Genomic DNA, 26,445 nt, shown 5'->3' with positions numbered 1-26,445 from the left:
TGTGCATGGCTGGCTTCATAGGGCCAATATTGTGAACCGTCAAAATAGGCTGCATGGCTACACTTTTGAGCTCCATGGAGGCATTCACATGTGGTAGAGAGAATACCCTGGTCACCTATAGAGACCTGCCAAGAGGAAGGATGTTAAGTGCCATATGCCTTTCAATACATGACTTTGAACACCTTGAAAAGCATTTATTGCAAGAAATGTGCTATATAAATCAAGTTTGATTTGATTGATGACATTACAGCTGTAGAATATTTAATAAACTAATTTTCATGAGGACATTTGCAATTTGGGATTTTATCACCTGACATATCAATCATATAGTTGGAAGGATCCTATAAATCAAAACTATGTGAATGCAGGTACCAATCAGAATAAATAAATACTGTGCGCTGAAGATTTGCCTCATGTCAATTCTGAATGTCAATAGATTTTTTGATTTATTCTCATCAATGACAACATTCTAGTACTGAGTTATCACTCATGTAAATCTGGTGTTCGGGTAATCTGGTTAATAATTATATAACTGATTAAGTGTCTCTTCCTTGTAGAATGCTGACAGCTGTATATAATATATTGTATTTTTAAGATGCTAAAACTTCACTTAATAGCTACACTCACCAACACAGGGTATCCCTCATGCTGGCCCAGACCAAACTGATACATTGCCCCTCACTTCTCCACGTGGCTAGATTTAAGGTGGTGTCCCCCCCCCCCCCCCCTTTAATGCTCTTATGCTCATCCTTGAAAAATGCCATAAGATCTGAAATAGACACCAAAGTCAACATACTGTACAAAGTATTATCTAGGCTAAGTAATATACAATTGTTTTTCTGATCTACTGCTCTGCTAACTAGCTAGCTGAAGTGTAATAAGTGGCATTCTAAAACAGAGAAAGAGGACAGAAGATTGAGAAGAAGTTAAACTCTTTATTCAATTATTTCAAGAACAGCACATGGATTCATCATGGTTTGGGCAAAGGTATCCGTTCGCCCTGGTGTTGGAGTTGGATGACCGTTCAAATCGATTACAAATAAATGTAGGCAGTTGTACTGAGAGGAGACTGTGCCACTTTGACAAAGCAAACGCTTTTGAAAAAGCAGACAAATTCAAGCAGTTACATATAACTGTGGTTAATACCGTATCATTTCTTTCACAAGTAATTGTTTTAGCACCTTAGGTTATTTCCTACTAGATTACTTCAAATCGATAAAGAAATCACTTGAAAGCAATGAAAATGTTACTTTCAGGGAAAACTCCAACCATCAGAAACGGTGTTTACAAAATGAAAGCAGTTGCATTATGGGAGAACAATGATTGACACGGCAGCCATTTTCCTACGGGGCGCCCTGTTCCCATTGTGTGAGAGATAGTAAATACTGACACTGCTAGAAAACCATAACATTTATTTCCTTGCGAGAAAACGTTTATATTCACGTCAGGTAAGTGGCACATTTTGGCATATATTTTTGTCTAAAACACTTAACCACTGTTTTTTATAAGTTTCAGGTGGGTTAAACTTCATTTTATTTTAAAATAGCATTTTATTCCGACGGTGTAGAAATGGAGAAGCGACTGCCGCGATGCTAGAGAAAAATGCTTTCTACTTCACTGGCCGAGGCAGATGTAAATTCCGCTCCAGTTTCATGTGCATTTTTACTTCGCTTGTACGATGTAAACAAACGTTCACCTACAACTCAGAGCGACTTTTTGGATAGCTACAGTTGTCTAGTTTTATGTTTTAATGTTCGTAGCTCTGAACATTGTTTAGTTTTTCGAAGATTTTTGAAAGTTTCTGTCCCGCTCTTTGCCTGTATATTGGTAGGCTCATTCGATTGCTTCTTCATCTGCGGCCATAATCTTGCGGTTAGAGGGCGGAACTAGGGCTTGTGGACCCACCCATACGCTGTAAACCGTGTATCTCGATTGGTCGACAGCAACGACATTGCCCACTGGATTGGATGTATTTCGATAGGCGATCTGCATACTAGTTTTATTGGTTGGGCAGTATCCCAGTATTCACGGATAGGATAGTGGCCCGCTGTTGCTGGATTGCAATGCAGCTGATCAGCAAAAAAGAAAGTTATCATAACAGAGTAGTACTCCAGACGGAAGCGTTTCAGTCATCATTTCTCAATAATAGCAACACACTAGTATACATTTGACACTTGGAAAAATTGTATTGCAATATATTTGCAACTCACAGAATTGTTGGAATTGTATCTAATAGAGCATTGCCGATACATAAAAATAAACAATTGAATGTATTTTTACCTTCTCTCTTTCAGGTGATAACTAACTCGTCATGGCTCGTACCAAGCAGACCGCCCGTAAATCCACTGGAGGAAAGGCTCCACGTAAGCAGCTGGCCACCAAGGCTGCCCGCAAGAGTGCACCGTCTACCGGTGGGGTCAAGAAGCCCCATCGTTACAGGTAAAGTATCGGTTCACCCCTAGAAATAAGCATTAGTGTTCACCATAGATCGTACATGTCAAGGTCAGCTAGCAGTGGTGTAAAAATACTTCATTTAAAAAAAACTTAAGTACAATTTTACTGGATGACTTTTACTTAAGTAATTTTCTATTAGGATATCTTTACTTTTACTCAAGAATGACAGTACAATACTTTTTCCACCACTGTCAGCTAGCGATACAGTCCCATTATGACATATAAAGCTTGTGTGAAACCACAGAGGTGGTACCAATTCATATTGGTGTGGAAATGACTTGACACTCCAATTGGTCATTTGGTGTGTTCAAAATGGCACCATATTCCCTATATAGTGTACTACTTTTGACCTGAACCCATAGGGTATAAGGTGCCATTTCAGACGCAGCTAATGTTAATGAGCAGATCCACAAGCCTTATAACTAAGCAGTGATTGCTGGTAAACGTCACCACTCAGTATTTGGGGCGGCAGGTAGCCTTGTGGTTAGAGCGTTGGACTAGTAAATGAAAGGTTGTAAGATTGAATCCCTGAGCTGATGAGGTAAAAATCTGTAGTTCTGCCCCTGAACCAGGCAGTTAACCCACTGTTCCTAGGCCGTCATTGAAAGTAAAAATGTGTTTTTTACGTGACTTGCCTAGTTATATAATGGTACAATTTGTAAGTCGCTCTGGATAAGAGCGTCTGCTAAATGACTTAAATGTAAATGTAAATGTATATTTTAAAAATTAGCACCGCCAGACACAACCAGTAGAATTCAGCATGGGGAAATGATAGATGAAGTACTATAGTAGAATATAATTACCCCCCCAGTCATACTGACTGTGTGTTGGTTCCAGGCCCGGCACCGTGGCCCTGCGTGAGATCCGTCGGTACCAGAAGTCCACTGAGCTGCTGATCCGCAAGCTGCCCTTCCAGCGCCTGGTGAGGGAGATCGCTCAGGACTTCAAAACTGACCTGCGCTTCCAGAGTGCAGCGATCGGAGCCCTGCAGGTCAGTGGCTGTGTGTGTATGTGAAGCTCTGTCCCCCTTAATCCAGATCCTGTCCTAATTGGCCTACTACACACACGGTAACAAAACAACATGCTCAAATTATTTTTTGTGTGCTGACTTATGCATATATGTGTGTGTGACATTTCTTCTCTCTGTCTGTCTGCAGGAGGCCAGCGAGGCATACCTGGTGGGTCTGTTTGAGGACACCAACCTGTGTGCCATCCATGCCAAGCGTGTCACCATCATGCCCAAAGACATCCAGCTGGCACGTCGCATCCGTGGGGAGCGTGCTTAGCCTGCCCGCCCGCCCTCCTTTCCTTTTTCTCTTTAATGTTTCACCTCTATTCTCTTTGTTTCTTTATCTCTCACCGTCCTAACTCCCTCATTTCGCCCCGCTCTTCCATCTCAACCCCCAGCCCCCTTTGCCTGTTTTCTTCTTGGTAGTCTTTAGAGTAACCGTGATTATGATGAGAGAAACGTGTTGAAAAGTCTCGTCTCTCATAGTTTTTGTCTTCAGCAGATGTTTTAGGGTACCTTTTTCGTGCATGTAGTAGGTGTCGCTGATCAGAGACACACACACAGGTTTGTGCGTCCTCAGCTCTCATAAAATAAAACTCACTCACATGCACAGGTGGGCAGACCAGAAGGGTGTCGCCCAGGGGCTAGTCTGCTTAAGGGGAGTGGCAACTTCCACAGCAGGGTGCTACTAAAACTAACCCTGGGGCTATTGGTGTGTGTGAGCTCTGATCAGCTAAGCAAATTGTATTCAACAGCAAACAAGTATCATCTTGGTTACTTAAAAATAATTGATGATTACTATCATTGTGGATATTGTGTCTATTTTTTTTAATATATATATAATTCATACATATACACCTTTTCTTTTGACTACTGCCAGAGACATCAAAACAATAATAAGAAAAAACGAAGTGATTGAAGTTTGGCAAACTTCTGTTTTTACAGAATTATTTTTAAACCAATCAGAAAGAGCTCGGTTTCATAAGAGCTACTGTTCCAATGGCAACCACATGGGGGTGATATATACCAGCCCCCCTCCTATTTAGCTTTTTCTCACTATTAATCTGTCATTATCCATGATACTATTCTCAATCTCTTTACTCTATCTCCTCTTAAGGTTAGTTGTGTTCGGCATTAGAGTTGTTACACCAGTATGAGTTGACTTTGTAGTAGCGAGAGTTACTCTTCAAGTTTGGGTTATTTTCTGACTTTCTCTCACTTCCTTTGTATACTGAACAAAAATATAAACTTATCATGCAAAAATGTGTTACAGCTCATACAAGGAAATCAGTCAATTGAAATCAGTTCATTAGGCCCTAATCTATGGATTTCACTTGACTGGGGGGGGCGCAGCCCTGAGGGCATAGATCCACTTGGGAGCCAGGCCCAGCTATTCAGAATGAGTTTTTCCCCACAACAGGGCTTTATTACAGACATAAATACTGTTTTATCAGCTGTCCGGGTGCTGCTCTTGGGCGATCCCACAGGTGAAGCTGAATGTGGAGGTCCTGGGCTGGCGTGGTTGCACAAGGTCTGTGGCTGTGAGGACGTGTGGACGTACTGTCAAATTCCCTGAAACAACATTGGATGCGGCTTATAGTAGAAAAACTAGCATTCAATTTTCTGGCAACGGCTCTTGTGGACATTGCTGAAGTCAGAATGTCAATTGCACGCTCAACTTGAGACATCTGTGGCATTGTGTTGTGTGACAAAACTAAACATTTTAGAATGGCCTTTTATTGCTCCAGCACAAGGTGTACCTGTGTAATGATCATGCTGTTTAATCAGCTTCTTGATATGCCACGCCTGTCAGGTGGATGGATTATCTTGGCAAAAGAGAAATGCTCACTAACAGGGATGTAAACAAATTTGTGCACACAATTTGAGATAAGTTTTCTGTGCATATGAACATTTCTGGGATCTTTTATTTCAGCTCATGAAACATGGGATCAACACTACATGTTGCCTTTATATTTTTGTTCATTATAGATCTGACCATTCAATTGGTCAGTTTCCTCAATTTGTGATAAGCAATATAACATGTTTGTTTTCTTATATTTGTTCTTATTCCTCAAGATTTTCAGATGTTTAAGCTGATCTTTGTATTTTCCAAATTTCTCATATTATGGTGGTAATAAATAGATGTTACACAAAATAAGTGTCTGTCAGTTTCCTTTTCTACAAATGTTTCACTCTTTGCTTGTTGTGTGCATAGGCTGTAAGAGTTGTACGATTTTGATTGATGAAACATTACGGTGGGCTACCTCGTGATTTGAAAGAATATAACTTCTAGATACAACTAGATTACCCTATCATAACCTAAAAAAAACAAGGACCTAGAACTCGTGTTTTTACAGGCAAACAAATGGCAAAGCTTCTATTCATGTTTTTAAAAAGTAATGTTGCTCTCACGGAATGTCATTATAGAAACCAACTGCTGTTTGCATGTGAAACCAGTATAATTTTGACTGTGCTTAACTCCCTTCCGTTCATTTTTTATCCTGAAAATCTCCCCAGTCCTTAACGATTACAAGCATACCCATAACATGATGCAGACACCACTATGCTTGAAATATGGAAAGTGGTTAAATTATGTGTTGTATTGGATTTGCCCCAAACATAACACTTTGTATTCAGGGCAACAAGTGAATTGCTTTGCCACATCTTTTGCAGTATTACTTTAGTTCCTTGTTACAAACAGGATGCATGTTTTGGGATATTTTTATGCTGTACAAGCTTCCTTCTTTTCGCTCTGTCAATTAGGTTAGCATTAAGGAGTAACTACAATGTTGTTGATCCATCCTCAGTTTTCTCCTATCGTAGCAATTCAATTCTGTAACTATTTTAAAGTCACTTCTTTAAGCCTGGGCGGTTTCCTTCCTCTCTGGCAACTGAGTTAGGAAGGACGACTATATTTATAGGGACTGGGTGTATTGATTTACTGCTCGACTGAGGGACCTTACAATAATCTGTATGTGTGGGGTACAGAGATGAGGTAGTCATTCAAAAATCATGTTAAACAGAGTGAGTCCATGCAATTTATTAACTTATTTAGGTTTGCCATAACAAAGGGATGAAATACTTGACTCAAGAATTTCAGCTTTTCATTTTTAATTCAATGTAAAAAAAAATCTAAAAACACAATTCCAATTTGACATTATGGGGTATTGTGTGTAGGCCAGTGACAAAAACATCTCAATTTAATCAATTTTAAATTCAGGCCGTAACACAACAAAATTTGGGAAAAGTCAATGGATGTGAATACTTTCTGAAGGCACTGTATCAGAGATCTGTGTGCATACAGTTAGGCAGGCCTGTTTTCTTTCCTAGTTCTTGTAATGCCGGACCAGAGGGTGGAGAAGTTGAACAGCAGTAGATTCAGCACAGTTGTAGCTGTGTGGGCTAATATAGTCAAAATGTTTGCCTTGGGGTAAATTGAGGGTATGTTGAGACAATGGTTGAGCCAATAGCAATTTGAGAAAATATAAGTGTTTTTCCCCCCAGGTGTAATGCAAGCCATTATCGCTGGGATATGAGGCTTATGTTAAAAGTGTAAAAAGAAGTACTAAGTGTATAATAGGTGTTAAGCCTGTGTCAAAAGATGCTTAAAAGTATTGTCATTGTATTGAAATGTGTTTGGGAAATAAAGATAGACTTGGTTTTTAAAAGTATAAAATGGAAACTCAAATGGTAATGTATAGATGCATCACTGACTACACCAAAGTATAGCAATTATATTGTATTCACTAAGGCTTCATTTTCTGTTGCAAAACCATTTGTTACTAATGAATTTCACCTTGGTCCTTCAGTTACAGTGGTATGCAGGGGTTTGCTCCAGCCAACACAGCACCAAAATACCTGATAGAGCTTATAACGCCTTAGTGTGGCTCAGTCGGTAGAGCATGGCGCTTGCAACGCCAAGCGTCGTGGGTTCGATTCCCGCTGGTGGCCACCCATATGTAAAAGTAGTGGCCCCAGCCGACTTGTAAGTCGCTTTGGACAAAAGCGTCTGCTAAATGGGATATATTATTATAAACTCAAGGTCTCGATAAACTGAATGAAGTTGACTTGTGTTGGGCTGGAGCTAAACCCTTCACGTCCACTAGCTCTCCAATGACCATGGTCAGTGACCATTGCTTTACAATATTTAAAAAACAGTTTGATAAGGGTTTATGTACAATTGAAGTCAGAGGTTTACATACACTTAAGTCATTAAAACTCGTTTTTCAACCACCCCACAAATTTTTTGTTAACAAACTATAGCTTTGGCGAGTAGGTTAGGACATCTACGTTGTGCATGACACAAGTAATTTTTCCAACAATTGTTTACAGATTATTTCACTAATAATTCACTGTATCACAATTCCAGTGGGTCAGAAGTTTACATACACTAAGTTGACTGTGCTTTTAAACAGCTTGGAAAATTACAGAAAATGATGTCATAGCTTTAGAACCTTCCGATAGGCTAATTAAAATAATTTGAGTCAATTGGAGGTGTACCTGTGAATGTATTTCAAGGCCTACCTTCAAACTCAGTGCCTCTTTGCTTGACATCATGGGGAAATCAAAAGAAATCAGCCAAGACCATAGAATTTTTTTTGTAGACCTCCACAAGTTGGGTTCATTCTTGGGAGCAATTTCCAAACGCCTGAAGGTACCAAGTTCATCTGTACAAACAATAGTACGCAAGTATAAACACCATGGGACCATGCAGCCGTCATACCGCTCAGGAAGAAGACGTATTCTGTCTCCTAGAGATGAACACACTTTGGTGTGAAAAGTGCAAATCAATTCCAGAACAACAGCAAAGGACATTGTGAAGATGCTGGAGGAAACGGGTGCAAACGTATCTATATCCACAGTCAAATGAGTCCTATATATACATAACCTGAAAGGCTGCTCAGCAAGGAAGAAGCCACTGCTCCAAAACCGCTATAAAAAAGCCAGACTAGGGTTTGCAACTGCACATGGGGACAAAGATCGTACTTTTTGGAGAAATGTCCTCTGGTATGATGAAACAAAAATAGAACTGTTTGGCCATAATGACCATCGTTTTGTTTGGAGGAAAAGGGGGAGGCTTGCAAGCCGAAGAACACCATCCCAACCGTGAAGCACGGGGGTGGCAGAATCATGCTGTGGGGGTGCTTTGCTGCAGGAGGGACTGGTGTACTTCACAAAATAGATGGCATCATGAGGTAGGAAAATTATGTGGATATATTGAAGCAACATCTCAAGACATCAGTCAGGAGGTTAAAGCGTGGTCACAAATGGGTCTTCCAAATTAACAATGACCCCAAGCATACTTCCACATTTGTGGCAAAATGGCTTAAGGACAACAAAGTCAAGGTATTGGAGTGGCCATCACAAAGCCCTGACCTCAATCCCATAGACAATTTGTGGGCAGAACTGAAAAAGCATGTGTGAGCAAGGAGGCCTACAAACCTGACTCAGTTACACCAGCTCTGTCAGGAGGAATGGGCCAAAATTCACCCAACTTATTGTGGGAAGCTTGATGAAGGCTCCCGAAACATTTGACCCAAGTTAAACAATTTAAAGGCAATGCTACCAAATACTAATTGAGTGTATGTAAACTTCTGACCCACTGGGAATGTGATAAAAGAATGTCACATCCTGAAAGTCTTGATTTTCTATGGTGGAGTAGGTCAGGGTGTGACTGGGGGGTGTTCTAGTTTATTATTTATATGTGTAGTCTAGTTTTTGTATTTCTATGTTGGCCTGGTATGGTTCCCAATCAGAGGCAGCTGTCTATTGTTGTCTCTGATTGGGGATCATATTTAGGTAGCCTTTTCCCACCTGTTGTTTGTGGGATCTTGTTTTTGTATTGTTGCTTTTGAGCCCTATTAGGCTATACGTTCGTTTGTTTGTTTCTCTTTTTGTTTTTGCTGCTGGTTCTCATTCGAATAAATTATGATGAACCCAAATCACGCTGCGCCTTGGTCTACCCATTTCGACGAGCGTTACAAATAAATAAAATCTGAAATAAATCATTCTCTCTACTATTATTCTGACATTTCACATTCTTAAAATAAAGTGGTGATCCTAACTGACCTAAGACAAGGAATTTATATTAGGATTAAAATTCAGGAATTTTGAAAAACGGTGTATGTAAACTTGGACTCAAAATATGAAACTGATGTGACTAAGTGTTTGTGTTCCTTTATGCCCTAAAGATAAAGAAGTGCATTACTTTAATTAAGGGGTCATGAATTGGTCATTTTGGTCTTATATGGTTTAGGGTTTTGAGTTTGTAAGTATACTTCAGAGAGAAGAGTTGGGAACGGTCTTGGGTGGCCAGGGTCATGTTCATCAGGGCACAAAATGGGAAACATTTTAAAACACTTTGCAACAGATTTTGTTTTTCTTCAGGTATTCTTCACCTTGTGTCTGTTTGCTTCACTTTGGCAGCTAACCCACATTGGGATATAATAAGGAACGCTGTGTGTCTCTATGTTCACCTTCCCCAAGGTCTGCTGGGTGCTGCTCTCCATCCCTCCCTCCCTTGCTCCATCCCTCCCCCACCACATCTGCTCCTTTTAGAGATTACCGGCAACATGTCTGTCTATCTGAAACTATCCGTGCTGACAACCTGCAGATTACAACCGCACTGCACCCTCCGAAAGAGCTTAACCAATCAGGATGCAGACAGAGACAGAGAGGGCAGGGATTAACCAATCAGACCACAGAGAGGGAGGGCAAAGGGATTAACGTGGCGCGGAGTGGGATTAACCCAGCAAGTTGAGTGGGTATGTCGTGTGCGTATTCAGCTATGGAAATCTCTCTAGTTTCCCTTTTACGTCTAAATACTATACTGTATAATGCTTGTGTTCAAATGAACACATCTTCAGTTGAGGAAAATGGCAAATGCACTCCTATGTTATTCATTCCCAACATTGTTAGATACATTGAAGTTTGCTCTCTGAAAAATAAAGTTATTCTATAAATGAATAGGTTATGTATTAATTTTTAGAGTCCCCATTTGTCCAAACTTAAAGTACCAAATTGTTAACCTGTCACCACATGAGAAATCTAGTTATCTCCAGACACTGTCAAATATGTTATGGAATCTGTCTTTTGCCGAGTCTAGATTCCAACACACATTCGTAATGAAGACGTCTTATGTGCAACGATAGGAGCATTGATAGGAGCATTGCTGCAGAGTAACTCAGTAAACTCAGGGCCCTTCTCTGTTATGACATACACACACACATATGGCATACACATCACGTACACATGTTGTACTCACAAACACTCACATACAAGTATACACACTCACACTATTTTCCACTTGAAGTCAAATTACATGGCATGTAACCAGGTCAACAAGGGATTACTGGGTTGTCAGAAGAGGAGGGTGAGGTGGAGTAGTGGGTGTGTGGAGGGAGGCAAATGGGGGGTAAGAGACTGGTAGGGATGGGGGAGAAGAGATGTGCTGGAGGGGAGGGGTTGCACATAGGAAGAAGGTACTGTACCCGAGCCTTGATTGTTTTTGACATTAGTGAAAGGAAAGAAAGGGGAAGTAATTACATTGTCCTCCATGATAGCAGAGTTTGAATTAATATGTTTTAACCATGGTCAGAGTGTTTCAAATTAGTTTCTAGGTAAGTCTTTTCCATATAGCATTATCATCAAGGGCGTCGACCTTTTTATAGAGTATATGGTATACTTTGCCTGTTCAGAGAGAAGAGAAGTGATTGAGACCATTGGTGCAGAAGATTGAGAGACATGTAGACGGAGAGACAAACAAACAGGGAAAGAGACCAAGGCCATAGCTACATATGAGGACACTGAGTTCCAGACCTCTGTACTTAAAAACCCCCAAAAACAAACATTTTCGGAACTAAATCATGGTCTCAATTTACTGTTGAAAGTTAGAATAGTAGAATACTCAAGGTGCAATTTTGAAACTTGGTTGTGCATCAGCAGTTTTCCTCTTGTTATATGTCACTCACTGACTGAGGGAAAGTGAGAAGTGAGAGGCAGAGGTGGGGAAAGAGACAGAGGGAGAGAGGATAAAGAGTTACAGAAATGGGAAAAAGACAGAAAGACGGTGACAGAAAGAATGATGGGGAGATAGAGAGAAGGAAAGAAGGGACAGAGGGGTAATCCTGACTAATTCACTTAGGACATTGCCGAAGGGAGGGTAAGAGGATTGAGCCACTCTAGAATCAGATGAGCAAAAATAACCGATAGCAAGATGCACTGGAGAGCCATGTGGGCCAAGGTGGAAACACAATAGAAACCATAGCTAACGAACGAACAACATGGTGACTGTTATCCTCAGAAGTTAACTGGTCACTTGTTTAGTTCGGGGTCAATCATGTCCTTGAACTGAACTAATTTCGATTCTGAATACCAATACATGATGTACAGTACGTTTGAAAAAACCTGATCACTTCCTTTAAATTGTGAATCCAAAATGTCACTCAAACTTGTAATCACAATAATGTTTGCTGAGCATAAATGTAGATTAAAAGTTAGCTCTAATATTTCACACAACAAAACATACCATTTTTTTTCTCCATCAAAATATAATAGCAATGATGCTAGCCTAACACCATGGTAACACGTTAGCTCCAAAAGCCTAAAAGTAACCAAATGAAAATCTAAATTGTAACATAGAATAACAATGACTAAACTCAAATTAACACTGACGGTCTTTCAGAACTAAAAAAGAGAGAGACTAAGAGAGTATCAAAGCTCTGTAAATTTGATCTATTGTTGTGTTTCTTGAAAACAAAACTCAAGCCATCAACAGCAGAAAAAACATCAGAGGAACGATTGAGTTTAGCGTGGTTGTATCAGTAGAATTCTCTTGAGGATGTCTTTCCATCACAGACCAATCAATGCATCTGAACCATGGTGTGTGTTTAAATCAGTTTCTATCTGCGAGTCTTTCCCATACAGTAGTATGATCCTCAGGGGCATCCTTCCCTTCTACTGCATGAGAAAGTAAATGGATCTGATATCCTGCAGTCAGGAGGGATCAATAATGTCCACTGGTCTCTCTTCTCCTCTCTCCCCTGAATAGAAAACACATTCTACAGGGGTTGTAAAAACCAAGCATACAAACGAGAAACAGAGAGAAAAAAACAAGTGTTCAGTCAGAATCATTTGATTGTATTTGATTGACTGTATATCTGGCGAGAGCCTTATTCATTCACAACTTCTCCCTCTTCTTCTTCTTCTTCCTCTTCTTCTTTTTCTTTTTCTTCTTCTTCCCACTCTCTCTACAGCACCTGGAACTTCCAGGAATTCTGGTCTTTGTGGTCCAGGCAGTCCATGGTGCTAAAGCCCAGCTTCCAGGCCTGCTGGTCTTTGTAGTCCAGGCAATCGACGGAGGTGAAGCCCAGCGAGGCGGCCGTGCCGTAGCCCTGGGAGGAGAGCGAGGCGGGTGACTGGCTCAGCGAACCCCCCATTGAGGGCACGGTGATGGGGCTGAGGGCACCGCTAGCCGACAGCTGCGAATGCATGGGCGACAGGTAGGCGCCGCAGTCCAGGCCCGTGAAGTAGGAGGAGGTGCCGGCATAGCCCTGGGCATAGCCCTGGGCGTAGGCCTGCGGCTGGCCGTAGCTCATCGGGTAGGCAGAGGGCCGCTGCATGCAAGGCGCCGAAGAGGCCAGAGGGTCAGGGAGTGGTGAGATGGCCGGGCTCCAGATGGAGACGGCTGCGTTGCCAGGGTTGTTGCCGCTGGGCGGCAGGGAGGGGTCCGATGGGGCTGAGGAGGGGCTGTAGGAACCAGAGGGGTTGTTGGCTGAGGGGTCTGGGCCGGCGCTGGGCTGGTCCTGGGCGGGCGATGTCTTCTTTTTGGGCGGGCGGGGCTTGGACTGGCCGCTGCTCTGCTGCTGCTGTTGGCGGCACTTGGCGCGGCGGTTTTTGAACCACACCTGCAGAAACAGAGACACACAACACAGCTACTTAGCATAGAGACAGACAATATGTGTAAAAACTGTGATGGTGATAGTAAGTTGTTTGGTGGGAAGATGGCACTATGTTACTACATCATTGTTGATATATCTGTCACTATGCCAATGTGCACCTATACTCTGTGATATAATGCAACTGTCAAAAACAGTTTTTGTACCAGATAGAACTGTGAGCCAAACTGTCACAGGTGGGGGATGTATCTGTATAGAGCATTCAGTACTTGTCCTTCTACAGTCCTTACCACAATACTGGTGAATTGTATTCTTCCATCTGAGAGCACTCTCTTACCTATGAGGGTGGACGCCATTTTTGTTTACCACAACAACAATACTGTAACACTGTTTCGATTGTGTAGGTATTTCTTCAACTGTCCATGTTGTTATAACTTGAAAGGAGCCCCAATTGATAACATGCATAGATGTAAATTACACTAACTGCATAACCTGCATAGGCCTACTCTCAATGTACTTCTAAATCCATTACATTGTCATATAGACACCTGTTGGTGAGACGAGAAGATGAGACTAGAACCACTTATAGAAAGAGCCATGTCTGACTAAATATTTTATAAAAATTCACATTACACCGTACCTGTACGCGTGACTCGGGGAGGTTGATCTTGAGGGCCACCTCCTCCCTCATGAAGATGTCTGGGTAGCGGGTCTTGGAGAACAAGGCCTCCAGGATATCCAGCTGAGTGCGTGTGAAGGTAGTGCGCTCGCGACGCTGCTTTCGTGGGGTGGCTGAGAAATCCAGAGACACAGAGACTGTGTGATAATAATGGTAATGATGGAATGGCATTAATGGACAGCAGCACTCCTCAGTGCTCAAAGTGATTGACATTCACATTGCATTTCATTAGGCCTACAGTTCATTGGAAAGGTTTTGTATATGTGTTGATAACAGTGGTATTGATTTCGTACCCCCCCATGACACCTCTCTATAAGACAATAAGTAATTGTGCAGTCATATAGTTTCTATGATCATTATGGTATTTTGAGATATTCGTAGTCATAAAATAGTCATAGCAGGTATTAGCCTAGTAATAGAAAAAAGGCAAAAGAAAAAAGAAAGAAAACTATAGGAAAATTCAGGTCTTTGTGAAAAGGAATACTCCTGACTTAAAAACTGTGCCCATATATGGGAAGATGTGTGTTAGCTAAATGGTGATTGTCTGTCTGCAAGTTGAACAGGTGTTACAACTGGTGATGATGGTAATGGCAGATGCAAAAATAAACATTTTGACCGAGAAATGCATAGCCGACTGTAAAGGACCAGGCTACTCTCACATTTAGCCAATTTGGACTAGGTTTACGCTGAACTGTCATCATTGTCTATAGATATGGTTTTTGTTTAATTCTCTATTATTTTCAATGCTCACAATTATTTCATATTTTCTTTTTGATTAGGAATCGCTGTTATCTGACACTAGCCTACCCTTTGTTGAATAGGTTATTGTCATGGAACCAGTCACGGAATAATCTATTATTATTGATATTGTTGATACTATTCTTGTTGTTGTTGTTGTAGTTATTGTTATTAGTAAACTATGTTATGTTGTAATACATTATTAACGGGGTTGAACAATTTATGGTGCATGGACTTTAAGCATGCATTGCCCACTGTTTTACGCATGAGCCGCGTTCATCTTTAGCCAATGTAGGCTATAAAAAAACTAAATAAAAAAACATTGGTAATGAGAAAAAAAGTGGTAGTATTGCTATACTCACATGGGTATCCAGCCGTGGTGTGTAGCAGGTCCATCCCAGGCATGTTTAACCCGTTCATGGCGTAATGGGGTTGCTTAATGTAGGACATCATCCTCGCGTCGAGATTTTAAGCCTTCTCGCTCACTTGGTCGTCTCTCTGAATGGACACACACGACCGGACGTTCTTGGGAGACTTTGCTATTTCCAACCAGTCCCTCTTAGTCGGTAAGTTTAGGTCTCGCTTCAAGTCAACCTCGCCAAGTGCGTAAAAGTGACAAGGATATATCGGAAAGTTCTTTGCCTTTCTTTCTTTTTACTCTTACTCTTTCTCACTTTACTGATTTGTCGAAAACACCAAACATTTCGAGTGCGCTCCTTGTGACAATTGCGCGCCTCAGTTTATGTCAAGGTAGATCGCGCGGACCCTTCTGTTTTGGCGCGCTAGGAGCAGGTGAAGGGGCGCGTGCTGCAGTTGAGCGGGGGTGAAGCCACTACACTGATTTATTTTACAGACACTGTGAGCTAATTAGAGGGACGACGTGGACTCATAGAAACCCCTCCTTCCCATCTCTCTCTCCCCCTCTCTCTTTCGCTCCCTATCTCTTTCCCTCCTCCCGCTATCTCTCTCGTCTCTGCCCACCCCATCACACATGTTCCTTTTATTCCGAGAGACATTTAGAAACAATTTTGCAGTTACGTCTACTTTTTCAATTGACCATGTGGAGGCATCGCATGTTTACAGCGTTTATCACATTTTCATAAAACAATATAAACATTATATGTATAGGCTACAGTTAATGTAATCGTTGAAGGGTTGGTTAATTAAAGAAAAATATTTTTCTTACCCAACCCGTCAATTTTTTTCAAACTATTCATTTTCAGTGCTGTAGCGAAAAATAATATTTAGCCGTGTATTTTTTTAAATGCTGTCGATTTATCAACAATCGATAAACATTTCTTCTTTAACGTTTGAAATCAAGGCACAAGATTATACATTATAGTCTCAGACATACATTATACAGTATATATAATAGTATGTGGACACACCTTCAAATTAGTGGATTCGGCTATTTCAGACACACCCGCTGCTGAGAGGTGTATAAAATTGAGCGCACAGCCATGCAATCTCAATAGACAAACATTGGCAGTAGAATGGCCTTACTGAATAGCTCAGTGACTTTTAACGGGGCACCGTCACATGATGCCACCATTCCAACAAGTCAGTTCATCAAATTTCTGCCCTGCTAGAGCTGCCGATAAACTGTAAGTGTTGTTGTTGTGAAGTGGAAAAGTCAATGAGCAACAATGGTGCAGCAGCAAAGTGGTAGGCCACACAAGCTCACAGAATGGAACGGAAAAATCGTATGTCGTCGGTTGCAACACTCACTACCGAGTTCAAACTGCCTCTGGAAGCAATGTCAGCACAATAACTGTTCAATGTCAGCACAATAACTGTTCATCATGAGCTTCTTGAAATGGGTTTCCATGGCCGAGCAGCCACACATGAGCCTTAGCTCACCATGCGCAATGCCAAGCGTCGGCTGGAGAGGTGTAAAGCTCACCGCCATTGGACTCTGGAGCAGTGGAAACGCATTCTCTGGAGTGATGAATCACGTCATACCGTCTGGCAGTCCGAACGACGAATCTAGGTTTGGCAGATCCCAGGAGAATGCTACCTGCTCCAATGCATAGTGCCAACTGTAACATTTTGTGGAGGAGGAATAAGGGTCTGGGGCTGTTTTTCCTGGTTCGGGCTAGGCCCCTTAGTTCCAGTGAAGGGAAGTCTTAACACTACATCATACAATGACATTCTAGACGTTTCTGTGCTTCCAACTTTGTGGCAACAGTTTGGGGAAGGCCATTTCCTGTTCCAGCATGACAATTCCCCCGTGTTCAAAGTGAGTTCCATACAGAAATGGTTTATCGAGACTGGTGTGGAAGAACTTGACTGGCCTGCACAGAACCCTGACCTCAACCCCGACGAACACTTTTGGGGTGAATTGGAACGCAGACTGCGAGCCTGTCCTAATCGGCCAACATCAGTGTCCTCCCTCACTAATGCTTTTGTGGCTGAATGGAAACAAGTCCCGCATGAATTTTCCATAATCTAGTGGAAATCCTTCCCAGAAGAGTGCAGGCTGTTATAGCAGCAAAGTGGAGACCAACTCCATATTAATGCCCATGATTTTGGAATGAGATGTTCAACAAGCAGGTGTCCAAATACTTTTGGTCATGTAGTATATTTGGCCCATAGGCCTATAATATTGAAACAAAATGACTGAATTGAGTCCATGTTTAATATATTGCATGAATCAAAAATAATATTCCCATTAAATTCTAAAATAGGGTCAATTCAGAAAGATGGGGACATCATAAGAACTGTGACAGCTTAATCCTGGCATGTTTATTTCTTGGTCTGACAAGAGAAAATCAAAAACATTATTACTCAGCCCTTGCAGAGAAACCACATGATCAAAATCGCCTCACTTTATTGGCGTGACATCATAGAGAGGGACAGAGTAAGCTTAAAACAGGAAGCTCGCACCTGAAGCACACAGTAAGATCAGTGACAGCTTTTTGAAGCACACAGTAAGATCAGTGACAGCTTTTTTTCCATTATGATGTTAAGGTTATAAAACTGTCATAAATAATGCGCTGTGCCAAATTGTGATGTAAATGTGTATACTTATACTGGTGCATCAAAATACAAAAATGCCAATATTATGTTTACATTTTGTAATTCTGTCATTTTTTTAGTTGCCCCGCTTTACTAACCATAGTTAGCTAAAGTAGGACAGCATGGAGTAGCTAAAGTAGGACATAATGGAGTAACTAAAGTAGGACAGCATGGAGTAGCTAAATTGGGACAGACTTATATGCTTTTCCAATGGAGGAAAGAGATCCAGTTTACATTTGGGACCCCCGGCTCTGGTTCTTGTAGTACTATATAACCTGTTCATTTTTTCTTGTAGTACTGTCAGTGCTTGATTTTGGCAGGAACTCACCAGTGCTGAGTACCGGCACCTCAAATGTTCTACTGCTTGAACTCCTGTTCCTCTTCATAGGTCAAAAGTATTATGTTATTTGTTATTTGTCACGGCTCCTCCTCTGCATTGCAGGGGCGGTTCCTCCTGCAGGCAGAGGAGGGTCGTTAGTGAATGGAGTCACCTGGGATCAGAGTATTTAAACTGTCACTAATCACCTCTCTCTCTCTCTCCGCTCCTCCAGGTATGAACCTGTTTTGTTTGTTCTTTTGTAGTTTTGCATAGTTTTCACTCAGTCATTCACACACACAGATTCACGCATCCATGCACTTTACATACACCTTACATTATGATACTTCCACACCTCATTCCTTTTTCTTAGTTTAAAGTTCATAGTTTTGTCTTCAATAAATAACATTTTTTTATTGGCCTATACCTGTTGTTCGCCTCCCCTCATTTTTGCCACAGGCTATGAGCCGGCCTATGACATATTATATTGAATTCAGAAAAAGTGGGACACTTTTTGCATTTCTGTCTTCTGTAACCTTGTCAGACATCTATCCAACATGTTAGCCCAACACATGATACATTTCTGAAATCCTCAGGTGTTTCCTAATCACATAAATTGACTTGCATTGTCATTCATTAGTGTACATTTAGGGCTTTAATAATGGCTCAGTTTATCTAACCTGTTGTGCCAGTCTATCAAATGCGAACGGAAAATATGGTTTTAAATCAGTGTACACAAATGGGTGTGTCATGACTCCTGGAAATATGATATTATTATTTGTTTTTTTGTGTGATTAGGAAACATCTTGAAGATTTTAGAAATGTATCTGCTGGGCTAATATGTTGGATAAAAGTCGAAAGCAGTTTCAGAAGACAGAAATTAATCTTAAAATTGAACATTTCAATTTCTAATTAAAATTTGAAAATCAATGAGAAATGAGTTCAAGTTGATACACATATTTCTATTACTTTGGCCTCCAATTACAACGTTGATGTAATAACTATACTCAGAACCAATATTTTATTGATCAGTTCACTTTCGTTTTTTGTTTTGTGCCAAAATTGTTAAATTATTTCATATTCATTTAGTTTGTTCTGTCACAAACACCTATTTTTTCGAGGTTTTCAAGGAAGATATATATTTTTTGTAGAGTTATGTGGGCCTCCCTAAACTGCATTTTTATTTACAATATTGTTGACAATTAACATTTTTACAATAATTTGACCAATTAAACAAATTAAGCCACAACCAAACACGTACCTTCATGTGACACAAGGTTCAATGTAAATGTAATTAATAGAAAAATGTTAATCCCTGATTTAAAAAGGAAGGTGATTGTGGCACAATATGCAATATTTTATTCTGTTAAATTGTCCCCAATTATATACTCATTCTCAAAGAATATAATTTATGCTTTATGAGCATATTACAACTTGTCACCCAAATATTCAAAGTATAATTTTTGGTTTATAGCCTGGCTGAAACTCAGGATTGTGGCTTCAACTTTGATTCTAAATTGAATCTCAAGGTTTTCAATCAGTTATTGAACAGGTGCATCAAACAATGAATTGCTATTTATAAAATCAATCATTTCACATATTCATTGACCCATCATCAAAAGATTACCATGAGCTGTAATAAACCAGCTTAAAAACACACACACACACACACACACACACACACACACACACACACACACACACACACACACACACACACACACACACACACACACACACACACACACACACACACACACACACACACACACACACACACAGATTCACAAACACCCACAAAGCTCATTTGATTTAGCTATCATAATATGCTTTATCTGGAAAGTATCTTATCTCCAGATAAAGACAGGAAAGAGACAGCAATCCATTCAGTGGCAGAGAGAGAGAGAGAGGATAGAGAGAATGAGCTATCAGAAAAAAGAGAAGTATTCTACAGACAACTTGGACAGGGAGACAAAGAGACATAATGGTATGTAAGTATAAAGACAAACAGACAGACAGGTGTTAAGATGTACAGACAGACAGCCATCCAGACACAGACTGAAATTAAGGAAATATATATATTTTGCACCTGCAACTCAGAACAAGAAAAGTTACATCAAGAAAATATTTAAAAGAGACAGACAAGACCAATCACGAATCTCATGGAATGATTAAGTGGGAACAGCCACCATGTTTTTGTGGACTAACATCATTGACTTATGGAACTGGGAGAACTTAGTTAAGTGTCGGTGGAGAGATTTAGTTTGCTATTTTGTTATGTCTGTTTTATGTTGATGTCTATTTTTTTAACCTTTATTTAACTAGGCAAGCCAGTTAAGAACAAATTCTTATTTTACAATGACAGCCTACCCCAGCCAAACCCCTCCCCTAACCTGGGCGACACTGGGCCAATTGTGCGCTGCCCTATGGGACTCCCGGTTGTAATGCAGCCCAGGATTGAACCAGAGTCTGTAGTGACACCTCTAGCACTGAGATGCAGTGACATAGACCACTGCGCCACTTGGGAGCCTTGTGTATGTGTGTGTGTGCGTGTGTGTGTGTGTGTGTGTGTGCGTGTGTGTGTGTGTCAGTGCCAAGGGGTTTGTCAACAGTTGAGTCCAAGAGAATATTAACTACGTGGTTGTGGGTTTTGTCTTTTTGGAGATCATGGTGAACAAATATTTGGACAAAACAATAATTTTAAGGCAAAATATTATGTTTTTGCTAAATTAAGATTTGATAAAGTCCAATAGTAAACCTCTTCTGTTTTAAACTTTGACATTTATTTTCTTATTGACAATCAGCATATACAGTATTCAGTGTCTATACTGTAGCCATACAGATGATACAGGCAGTCAGCCATGTTAGATTGTGGAACAGATAGTTCTGTAGCTTCAAGAGCAATTAGGGAATTGAGGACTGAGCCCCTGTAATCCTTGGCCACATGCTGTCATGTGCCAAACCCCCATGCACCCCCCTGGTGCAGTTAGAGAGAGAAGGAGATGGAAACAGATTGAGGACAGAGGGAATGAGGTGATAGAGAGAGGGAGGTAGACAGGTAGACAGAAGTGATCAAAGAGAATCAGGTAAAGCGATCGAGAAAGAGAACAAGAGAGAGGAGGGGAGGGAAAAACAGGCTAACTCTGAGAGATGGAGAGTTGGAGGGAGGAAGAACAAGGCGACAGAGGGAAGAGGGCTCGGAAAGATTTGGGGTGAGGAGGGGGGATGGAGGGAGGGATGGAGAGAGGGAAGAAGGTGAAGGGGTAGAGATGGTAGAGGAGGGTGCGGGCCATGTCCCCACTGACACTGCAGTGGTTAATCCAGATTACACTGTCTAAAACGGGTTGGCTAAACCAGTAATACAGAGACTGCTGTCAGCCCCGATCACTCACACACACACACACACACACACACACACACACACACACACACACACACACACACACACACACACACACACACACACACACACACACACACACACACACACACACAAATCTCCTATGTGAAGACCTGGTGCTCAGCCACCAGCAGCCCAGCACAACAACCCCCTATTACCCTTGCACCCAGGAGATATACTGTACCAGCTGGCACCAACCCAGGAGCCCTACAGACTCTTCTAGAAACACTGGAACATGGCAACATGTCAGAGCCTCTGTACCTGGTCATTTACATGTAAAAGGACCCATGAGCACCAACATGTGAATTTTATAGGAGCATATCAAAATTGGTGTCAAATGAAAGCTAAGTGTCTATTTTTTAAGAAATGAAGGCATAGTTACATTTTTCTATGCCTTCATTAATTAGGAATAGGCAAATGCTTTTATATCTCGTCACACAGATGGAAAAATGGGCGTGAAAAAAACATGTATAGAAAATGTCTTAAAAGGTATTAGAAATACATCAAACATAAAAATGTGTTGAAGTAAAGGCCCCTGCCAATATTAATTAATATCGACATTTATATTTAGTTTTATAAATGTTAACAGAGTGACCGAAAAATGACTTCAATTGAATTGACCTCAATGGGAAATCATAGTAGTCACAAACCACAGTTGCAGTAGAGCACAGTACAGCACAGTACAGCACAGCACAGCACAGTACAGCACAGTACAGTAGAGCATAGTAGAGTACAGTACAGTAAAGAAAAATAGAGTAGAATATAGTTCCCTACAGTAGAGGACAGTGTAGCACACGAGTAGAGTACAGTATAGTCTAATCTACTCTACTGTAATGTACTGTACTGAACTATAGCATATTATACTACACTCTACTTTTTTTACTGACTGTACTGTGCTCTACTGTGTTGTACTGTGATATCCAAACTTGTGAAACATAGACATCTATCATTGGTACAGATTTGGTCCGGTCTGGACCAACCAAATCTGCTCTTGTTTGGGGGCGGGGCTCATTAGAATAATAGCCAGTATGTAGAATAATACCCAAACATGCAAAGGAGGATATTAAATGTTTCTACCTTTATTTAGGATACATCACCATGAAGAGAGTGACATTGATAATTATGCATCTCTGTATAGTACAGATCAAGGACCCATGATATCATTCTGTTACAGTCATTCTTTTTGATTGATAGATTTTTAAACAACTCAAGGTGTCATATCTTAGCTGGCCTGGCACCCCATTATTTCTGCAGACATCTTTGAATCTTAATTCTGAGTTAATATTTAACCGTTTTTGGAAAACGTCATTAAATTTAAAAAACTGAGGGAGATTTTACAGTCATTCTGTTACCAAACTTTCCATCTGCACTATTCCTCAAGTGAATGTGTTGTGTCAATTGTTCAAAGTAGACTTCCTCATATGGACAATATATACACAGGTATGTGGACACCCCTTTAAATTAGTGGATTCGGCAATTTTAGCCACACCCGTTGCTGACAGGTGTATAAAATAGTAATGTAATTTCCATAGACAAACATTGGCAGTAGAATGGCCTTACTGAAGAGCTCAGTGACTTTCAATGTGGCACCATCATACAGTGCCTTGCGAAAGTATTCGGCCCCCTTGAACTTTGCGACTTTTTGCCACATTTCAGGCTTCAAACATAAAGATATAAAACTTTATTTTTTTGTGAAGAATCAACAACAAGTGGGACACAATCATGAAGTGGAACGACATTTATTGGATATTTCAAACTTTTTTAACAAATCAAAAACTGAAAAATTGGGTGTGCAAAATTATTCAGCCCCTTTACTTTCAGTGCAGCAAACTCTCTCCAGAAGTTCAGTGAGGATCTCTGAATGATCCAATGTTGACCTAAATGACTAATGATGATAAATACAATCCACCTGTGTGTAATCAAGTCTCCGTATAAATGCACCTGCACTGTGATAGTCTCAGAGGTCCGTTAAAAGCGCAGAGAGCATCATGAAGAACAAGGAACACACCAGGCAGGTCCGAGATACTGTTGTGAAGAAGTTTAAAGCCGGATTTGGATACAAAAAGATTTCCCAAGCTTTAAACATCCCAAGGAGCACTGTGCAAATCAAATCAAATCACATTTTATTTGTCACATACACATGGTTAGCAGATGTTAATGCGAGTGTAGCGAAATGCTTGTGCTTCCAGTTCCGACAATGCAGTAATAACCAACAAGTAATCTAACTAACAATTCCAAAACTAATATCTTATATACAGTGTAAGGGGATAAAGAATATGTACATAAAGATATGAATGAGTGATGGTGCAGAGCAGCATAGGCAAGATACAGTAGATGGTATCGAGTACAGTATATACATATGAGATGAGTATGTAAACAAAGTGGAATAGTTAAAGTGGCTAGTGATACATGTATTACATAAGGATGCAGTAGATGATAGAGTACAGTATATACGTATACATATGAGATGAATAATGTAGGGTATGTAAACATTATATTAGGTAGCATTGTTTAAAGTGGCTAGTGATATATTTTACATCCTTTCCCATCAATTCCCATTATTGAAGTGGCTGGAGTTGAGTCAGTGTGTTGGCAGCAGCCACTCAATGTTAGTGGTTGCTGTTTAACAGTCTGATGGCCTTGAGATAGAAGCTGTTTTTCAGTCTCTCGGTCCCAGCTTTGATGCACCTGTACTGACCTCGCCTTCTGGATGATAGCGGGGTGAACAGGCAGTGGCTCGGATGGGTGTCGTCCTTGATGATCTTTATGGCCTTCCTGTAACATCGGGTGGTGTAGGTGTCCTGGAGGGCAGGTAGTTTGCCCCCGGTGATACGTTGTGCAGACCTCACTACTCTCTGGAGAGCCTTACGGTTGTGGGCGGAGCAGTTGCCGTACGAGGCGGTGATACAGCCCGCCAGGATGCTCTCGATTGTGCATCTGTAGAAGTTTGTGAGTGTTTTTGGTGACAAGCCGAATTTCTTCAGCCTCCTGAGGTTGAAGAGGCGCTGCTGTGCCTTCTTCACGATGCTGTCTGTGTGGGTGGACCAATTTAGTTTGTCTGTGTTGTGTATGCCGAGGAACTTAAAACTTACTACCCTCTCCACTACTGTTCCATCGATGTGGATAGGGGGGTGTTCCCTCTGCTGTTTCCTGAAGTCCACAATCATCTCCTTAGTTTTGTTGACGTTGAGTGTGAGGTTATTGTCCTGACACCACACTCCGAGGGCCCTCACCTCCTCCCTGTAGGCCGTCTCGTCGTTGTTGGTAATCAAGCCTACCACTGTTGTGTCATCCGCAAACTTGATGATTGAGTTGGAGGCGTGCGTTGCCGCGCAGTCATGGGTGAACAGGGAGTACAGGAGAGGGCTCAGAACGCACCCTTGTGGGGCCCCAGTGTTGAGGATCAGCGGGGTGGAGATGTTGTTTTCTACCCTCACCACCCGGGGGCGGCCTGTCAGGAAGTCCAGTACCCAGTTGCACAGGGCGGGGTCGAGACCCAGGGTCTCGAGCTTGATGACGAGCTTGGAGGGTACTATGGTGTTAAATGCCGAGCTGTAGTCGATGAACAGCATTCTCACATAGGTATTCCTCTTGTCCAGATGGGTTAGGGCAGTGTACAGTGTGGTTGAGATTGCATCGTCTGTAGACCTATTTGGGCGGTAAGCAAATTGGAGTGGGTGTAGGGTGTCAGGTAGGGTGGAGGTGATATGGTCCTTGACTAGTCTCTCAAAGCACTTCATGATGACGGAAGTGAGTGCTACGGGGCGGTAGTCGTTTAGCTCAGTTACCTTAGCTTTCTTGGGAACAGGAACAATGGTGGCCCTCTTGAAGCATGTGGGAACAGCAGACTGGTATAGGGATTGATTGAATATGTCCGTAAACACACCAGCCAGCTGGTCTGCGCATGCTCTGAGGGCGCGGCTGGGGATGCCGTCTGGGCCTGCAGCCTTGCGAGGGTTAACACGTTTAAATGTTTTACTCACCTCGGCTGCAGTGAAGGAGAGACCGCATGTTTCCGTTGCAGGCCGTGTCAGTGGCACTGTATTGTCCTCAAAGCGGGCAAAAAAGTTATTTAGTCTGCCTGGGAGCAAGACATCCTGGTCCGTGAATGAGCTGGATTTCATCTTGTAGTCCGTGATTGACTGTAGACCCTGCCACATACCTCTTGTGTCTGAGCCGTTGAATTGAGATTCTACTTTGTCTCTATACTGACGCTTAGCTTGTTTGATAGCCTTACGGAGGGAATAGCTGCACTGTTTGTATTCGGTCATGTTACCAGTCACCTTGCTCTGATTAAAAGCAGTGGTTCGCGCTTTCAGTTTCACGCGAATGCTGCCATCAATCCACGGTTTCTGGTTAGGGAATGTTTTAATCGTTGCTATGGGAACGACATCTTCAACGCACGTTCTAATGAACTCGCACACCGAATCAGCGTATTCGTCAATGTTGTTGCCTGACGCAATACGAAACATGTCCCAGTCCACGTGATGGAAGCAGTCTTGGAGTGTGGAATCAGCTTGGCCGGACCAGCGTTGGACAGACCTCAGCGTGGGAGCTTCTTGTTTTAGTTTCTGTCTGTAGGCAGGGATCAGCAAAATGGAGTCGTGGTCAGCTTTTCCGAAAGGGGGGCGGGACAGGGCCTTATATGCGTCGCGGAAGTTAGACTAACAGTGATCCAAGGTTTTGCCAGCCCTGGTGGCGCAATCGATATGCTGATACATTTTAGGGAGTCTTGTTTTCAGATTAGCCTTGTTAAAATCCCCAGCAACAATGAATGCAGCCTCAGGATGTATCGATTCCAGTTTGCAAAGAGTCAAATAAAGTTCGTTCAGAGCCATCGATGTGTCTGCTTGGGGGGGAATATATACGGCTGTGATTATAATCGAAGAGAATTCTCTTGGTAGATAATGCGGTCTACATTTGATTGTGAGGAAT

The 26,445-nt window shown here is 41.5% G+C and overlaps 2 protein-coding genes across 3 annotated transcripts; one reads left to right on the top strand and one right to left on the bottom strand.

The window, feature by feature from the left end:
• Positions 1-1,340: 1,340 nt before the first annotated feature.
• Positions 1,341-5,621, top strand: h3f3c (H3 histone, family 3C). Its single transcript, XM_064982034.1, has 4 exons — positions 1,341-1,448; positions 2,295-2,439; positions 3,292-3,445; positions 3,612-5,621. Exons 2-4 carry the CDS (start codon positions 2,312-2,314, stop codon positions 3,738-3,740), a joined length of 411 nt encoding a protein of 136 aa, XP_064838106.1. The 5' UTR covers positions 1,341-1,448; positions 2,295-2,311; the 3' UTR covers positions 3,741-5,621.
• A 7,090-nt stretch (positions 5,622-12,711) lies between these two features.
• Positions 12,712-15,229, bottom strand: LOC135550852 (homeobox protein otx5-like). Of its 2 annotated transcripts, none has more exons than XM_064982021.1 (3): positions 15,139-15,229; positions 14,000-14,175; positions 12,712-13,368 (listed from the first exon to the last, which is right to left on the bottom strand). In XM_064982021.1, the coding sequence occupies exons 1-3, from the start codon at positions 15,227-15,229 to the stop codon at positions 12,712-12,714; spliced, it is 924 nt and encodes a 307-aa protein (XP_064838093.1). The 2 variants fall into 2 exon arrangements, with proteins under 2 accessions (XP_064838093.1, XP_064838094.1); XM_064982022.1 differs by having other exon boundaries at positions 14,000-14,151.
• Between the last annotated feature and the right edge of the window lie 11,216 nt (positions 15,230-26,445).

The sequence above is a fragment of the Oncorhynchus masou genome, chromosome 12 (genome assembly GCF_036934945.1).
Source record: "Oncorhynchus masou masou isolate Uvic2021 chromosome 12, UVic_Omas_1.1, whole genome shotgun sequence".
In the NCBI taxonomy this organism is placed as follows: domain Eukaryota; kingdom Metazoa; phylum Chordata; class Actinopteri; order Salmoniformes; family Salmonidae; genus Oncorhynchus; species Oncorhynchus masou.
This window is presented reverse-complemented; position numbering and strand designations above follow the sequence as displayed.